The sequence below is a fragment of the Schistocerca serialis genome, chromosome 4, assembly GCF_023864345.2.
Source record: "Schistocerca serialis cubense isolate TAMUIC-IGC-003099 chromosome 4, iqSchSeri2.2, whole genome shotgun sequence".
Taxonomy (NCBI): Eukaryota; Metazoa; Arthropoda; class Insecta; order Orthoptera; family Acrididae; genus Schistocerca; species Schistocerca serialis.
In genome coordinates this window covers 544,474,586-544,480,585 of record NC_064641.1, presented here as the reverse complement: position 1 = coordinate 544,480,585, position 6,000 = coordinate 544,474,586, and the positions used below count along the sequence as shown (strand labels likewise).

The 6,000-nt window shown below is 37.8% G+C and overlaps 1 protein-coding gene across 6 annotated transcripts in view; it reads left to right on the top strand.

The window, feature by feature from the left end:
• Nucleotides 1-4,469: 4,469 nt before the first annotated feature.
• Nucleotides 4,470-6,000, top strand: part of LOC126475270 (rho GTPase-activating protein 20) — a 183,667-nt gene continuing 182,136 nt past the window's right edge. For 4 of the 6 annotated variants that reach the window (XR_007586686.1, XM_050102990.1, XM_050102986.1 and 1 more), the window contains exons 1-2: nucleotides 4,470-4,635; nucleotides 4,923-5,085. Coding sequence is in view for 5 of the 6 variants with exons in the window: in XM_050102990.1 (XP_049958947.1) it covers nucleotides 4,982-5,085 (104 nt within the window). In the remaining variant the exon portion in view is untranslated. The other 2 variants (XM_050102988.1, XM_050102989.1) reach the window with 2 other exon arrangements.

Here is a 6,000-nt window from a genome sequence, read left to right as displayed (position 1 = left end):
TTGACAGTGGTTCATGCATTACAATATATTTATTCCTTACCGCATAATTAACTCTATTTAGAAGAAACGTTAACAGTTCTGGTGACGTTCTAAGATTATTAAAAGAACTTCTTAGGTCTTCCATTACAAATTATTTCAGCAAGGATGCTGAGCAACCGATCTGACATCTTTTCTTCACCTAGTCGCGAATGGAAAAACGTTTCTTTTTTTCTTATGCAGCGATTCCACACAACAAGCTTTAACTCCATCACAACTCGTGTGACGTGCAGCTGGCAAAACTTTCATTTCAGACACAACTCAGGAATCACAAAAAGACGAAACTGAAGTGTATACTGGTTTTGCCATCTCTACAGTCAAATATGAAACCATTTACGTGCAACTCATTCTACGCAACGAGTGGCGCAACCCAATGTCATCGTGTAAACTAGGCTTAACTTTCGATTTGAATTCGAGACTATAAGAAGTGTGAATGTAAACAGTAGTTCTGTGATACATGCTGGCTCCATGCGGCTGTTTTGCAAAAAATTGTAAACAAATGAACAGTAAATAATGTCAAAGCAGACAATATATTTGGGCCCATCAATACTGCTCTGTCAATAATTTTGATGTTGATAATATGTCAATACTCACCCTCAGATGGCCAATATACTGGCACCATGTCAATTTATTGACAATAGTATTGAACATATGAGGGCCCCTTAAGGAGTTAGACATTTGACAACTGCCTCACAGTATATTAGATCCCTCATGAAGAGCACTGTAAATAATCCAGTGCACTACAGAAAGGGCAATGACTTACATAATTATAATATCAGAAAAAAAGATGACGTTTACTGCCCAACATTAAGGTTGTTTTAACACAAAAACGGCGCACAATGCTACCACCAAAATTTTTGATCACTTATCCAGTGGCACAAAATCTCTGACTGTCAATAAAGTTATATCTTAAAACATATTGAAAAAACTTCTCCTTGACAACTCCTTCTATACCATAGAAGAATTTCTACGTTTTGAACGTGAAAAAGGTGGTAGGCAGAAAATAAGAAATCACTACTGCATTTACAAAAAATGTAAATTGTCAGCATGTAGCCACAGTTACGTATCAGTGGGTAAAGAACATGAAACCAACTGATTAACTTACACAGATGTATTTTAATAGTGGTGTATCATGATTCTGTCAGGTATTATGGACTTTTACTGGGACATGAAGCAAGAGCCAGCCTGATGTCCAGACATATTTCACAAGAGGTATTTAAAATGAAAGAGTACTTATTCAGGAAGCTGATGAAGTGAAAGAAGATAGCCAGCTCCTCTGAATAATGGAGTTGGGCAATATTACATCTTTGGCTAGATTCCTGCAGTAGCTGACTAAACAAAAAAATCAGAACAAATATCGTAATTGCCACCCAATGGCAACACCAGACTGCTCCAGTCTGTTGTTCCTCCTGGGGTAGTGCGTTAGTGCTTGAGAAGCGCTGGACACAGGCTCTCAAAAATACTCCCCTCCCCCCCCCCTTAAAAAGAGACCCTCCCTCACCTAACTACAGCAGGCCAGATGAAGCATCCAGAGATCTTACAAGGACTTTGTCTCCAGTAGCTGCAAGCAACTACCTGAGCTGTAGATCGTATGCAGACTACTTAGTGCCTTCACACTGCTATGTCATTTGGCTGGGGACAGTCTTCTATTGGTGACCATCTCCCTGGTGGGTCGCACATTCAAGTCTGAACTCGTGGCTGCCAGGTCTCTCTGATGTTGCTCTTCAGTTCCTGAAGGTCTTCATGATTGCTGATCACGCCCAGTGCAGGTATAGGCCTCTGAGTTCAGCAATGCTGGATACTACATTTTAAACACTGTACTTCCTGGTGTGGTATTCAGTGACCATGAGATAGACAGGCTGCCAAGAGCTACACCTGACACTCATTGGCAAAAGCTTTGCTCATGTCAACCTCTATCATTGCTAATATGTGTCATCTTCTAGGCCAGCAGTTGCTGACATTGGTGCATGGTATGTCCACAGCCCCCAAAGTTATCAAGGGGCAATAGCCTCTCACCTGCTGCATTTCTGTTTCCTTATCAAAATGAATCAAGCACTATTTTAAACAGCAATGTTTCATTAATGGCTTGCTGTGTGGTTCCAATCACCCAACCTCTACAGCACACATCCAGGCGAGGAACTGGAACTTTATCATGATTTACAAAAGGCAAAATCCACCACCATGGTTTGGGTCAACTACCACCACCAATTTTTCGATATCAGAATGTTTCCATCCACTTGAGCATTTCATTGTGTTTTTTGTTTGTTTTTCGTTGGTAAATATAAGAGTAAATGGTCTGGTTGCATGATTATGTGTAGAACTATTAATGAAATACTTAATATTCTTTTACCTAATATGCACAACAGATTGGTAGACGTACTCACTTGGTGCAGTAAGGATATCCGGTTTTTTTAAAACAGTTCTTTATAATTAGTCAAACTATTTATAGTTATTACTCTTAGGGCCCTTTTCTGCAAATGTTACAAACCGATAATAGAATCCTAAAAGCATATCACACTCAAGACACTCTTTTACTGGGTTTTTTATGTGTTCATTCCATGTTAACTGAAAATAATCATCCCTAAAAACTTCATGTTTATTACATACTCTATAGGTTTATCATCCATACTTACTGAGGCAGAGTTTTGTTTCCCTTTTTATGCCAAAGTTTGTATTGTTTGTTTTCTTTGTGTCACATGTAAATTTATCACATGTAGCCCAATACTGAACATGCTCGAAGGTTTCGTATGAATTCTCTAATAGAAATTCAGGTGTTGTATCAGTGATTATGATGTGCTTTCATTAGCAAAGGAAGCTTGTCTTATTCTGTCTGGAATGTCATTGATATTTATTGTAAATGTAACTGGATCAAATACACTGCCATGAGAAACATCTATATTTATGTTCTTGTCTGACAATTGGTTTTCTAAAAATTTGTTATAAACGGATGTGTGAACTATCTCTATCTTTTGCACTCTGCTCTGCAAGTAAAACTGGAAACACATGTTTGCTATTCGTCTTACATCTAATGCTTCTAGCTTCTTCAGAGGTATTTTATGGTCAATGGTGTCAAAAGCCTTGGACAAGCCCAAGATCATGCTCATAACAAAGTCATCCTTCTCAAGAGCTTCAAGTATTAATTTTGTGAATTCTGTAGGCCTAATGGTTGCTATTGTACTTCCCCCACTTCAGATATTTTACTGTTTTTCATTAAAAAGGTTATGTGTATTCATGTAACTGATTAGCCTGTATTTCATGACAGATTCAGTTACTTTTGAGAATGTAAGCAGTAAAAACTAGCCTCTATTTTTCAGTTCTCTCTACATTAATTTAATTTAATAAGTGGATGAGCTATCCATGCTTTAGGTACTCTGGAAAAAACTGTGCAAAAGGACTCATTCATTATGGTATGTTTGTTAATGGAGCTTGTATGATGACCATGAATGCCTTCAGAATAGAGGCTGGAACCTTATCTATGCCTTCTGACTTCTTCTTTTTTAAATCCTGTATCCTCTGTCTGACTTCAAGTTCTGTTGTGGGAAACAACTTGCTGTGTAAGTCACTGCAGGTGCTTCATGTGTTTTAGGAAGATTTTGTTGTAACTTCCCCCCAAAAACAGAGAAACTATCTTTTAAATATGTGTCAGTCCATGAGGAGTTTCTGTTGTTCTATCCTATCTTTGATTTGTATATTACTATACTGGGGTCTGCCTTTTCCAGTTTCATTTTTGTGGTTAACCATACCACTTTGCTTTTATTTTCTGCTTTGATGATGATGATGAGGTTCCATACTCCGAGGAGCATAGGGGACGATGAGGGAGACCCGCACTGCTGTACTAGTCAAGGTGGTTTGCTATTGCCTTCCTCACTTATATATATTATTTTGTCACTGAATGATATTTTGCTGCTTCCTGTATAGTAACTTAGGAACTGCGGTTCTCTAAGAAACTGAGTGTCGGGGAGAACTTCCTGATACCCACAGTTTTCCATCCATTTTTCTTAGTGGCTGCTGTTGAAGTGGCTACTTTTGGAATTAACTTAAATTAACTTAAATTACTTACAAAATTCAGAGAACTTAACATCTACACTCTTTGCTGATACACATGCAACCCATATTTGATTTGCCGATGCCCTAAAAAAAGTATGTATGTTATGTTCTGAGAAAATCCTTTTGTAGGTCCGCAGTTTTGTAGTTGCCCACAAATGCCCTTTATCCACATCGCGGATACGAAAGTTTATATGTCTTATTTTATTTTTTAAAGTTTAATTCTGGAATAGACAACACACAAAGATGAAAATATGTGAAAACTGTTTTAAAAGTGGTATACAGAATATTTACGAAAGAAAGCAAATCTTCATGACCACTATCGATATATGGGAAATATCGACCTGTATTGTATTTGCGGAAACGGAAGCCATTTTGACTTTCGTTTTTTAAAACAAAAAAACGAGCATTATGTGAAAGGAGAGAGGTGTGGTTTGTTGTTATCGACAGAGAAATGGTGTGTAGTGTAGTGGTGTCGCCCATTCATTCAGTGGCACTCCGTCCCAAAAATATGGACAGCAACAGTTAAAACTGCGAGTATAATGGCAAAGGGGGGTATGTTTCGGAAAGAATCGCTACTCTGTTGTTGACAATGTATACCAGCTTTTGACAGTTTTCTCCAGTAGTGAAACAAATGGCATGAGTGACAAGAGTGGAATGCCAGTTGTATGGCGATGCTCAATGGTGGATAGTAACGCTAATTTAAATACTTCCCAATAAAGTTGTCCATTGTTTACGAATGTGTCAGTTTGCTTATTGACAATTTCCGAATAGCGTCAGAGAGAGTTACTGAATGTTTTCGGGCTGTGATTACTGTATTAATAGGTTATGTTTTGTGGCAGTTGCAGGCGTGTAACTTGAGGAAGTGGGGGGTCGGGTTGAGTGCTGTGGAGTGCAGAGGATGACCAGTTGGGCCGAGAGGATGCACCGGAGAGCCACCACCCTTGGGAGTGTGGTTACTTCTTGCGGCCATGGATCTGGTCCATATCCTCACAGGCTTGAAAAGTGAGTTTCATGTTGTTGAACACGAAAATAACACAAACACTTTATAGATGATATATTGCCAACAGCTTGTATTTTACGGAAATAAGTAGTAAAATAAACTCCTTAAATAGCTCTTGCAAACAGCAGTTTGATGATAAGACCCATATCGCTGTAATGGACTGACACATTTTCAGTTGTGCAGCTTTTCCTTTTACCATTCTGTTATGAAATTTGCATTTATTCTCGTAAATAGTTGCACTACGTAGCCTTCGTCCAAAGACAGGCGACCTTATATCTTTTTTGCTGGTGTGTGTGTGTTTTTCCCCTGCTGGAGAGAAACAATATTATAACATCATTAAGCACAGAGAATCTGGAACTATACAGCTTAGACGTTTTACGTGAAAAAAAAAAAGAAAAACATAAAAACTGACCAGGACATATGATTGTATACTGTTTGTGCAGATAAGCGAAAGAGAGCATATGGGGCTTGTGGGTGGCTGTTGTATCTTTAGAAGAGTGACACTTTATAGTGAATCTTAGAGAAACACTCATTCTGAATCAGTTTACTTTGATACAGATGCTATTATAAACATTCGGAAAACAATATTGCATAAAGGAGTTTTAATGAAATGTTCAGTGTTTTATAAATAATTGACATTATAAGCTTAATTTTAATGAAAGATTCAGAGAATACAGAACACTACATTATCAGAGGTTGTCTTCTCCATGTACAAAAGTGTTATGCATGCCATATTAAATTTATCTACAATTACGGTATAATTTAAACAAATGCAAACATTTTTCCGGAGTATACAGACTGCGTAGTAAAGTAGGGTTAAGAGTGTCTATGCTTATTTGCAGATGTTTAGGCCTGTATCTACTTTTAACTTATCTGTTTCAAACTTACAATTTCTGTTGTGCAGTACACATTATTTC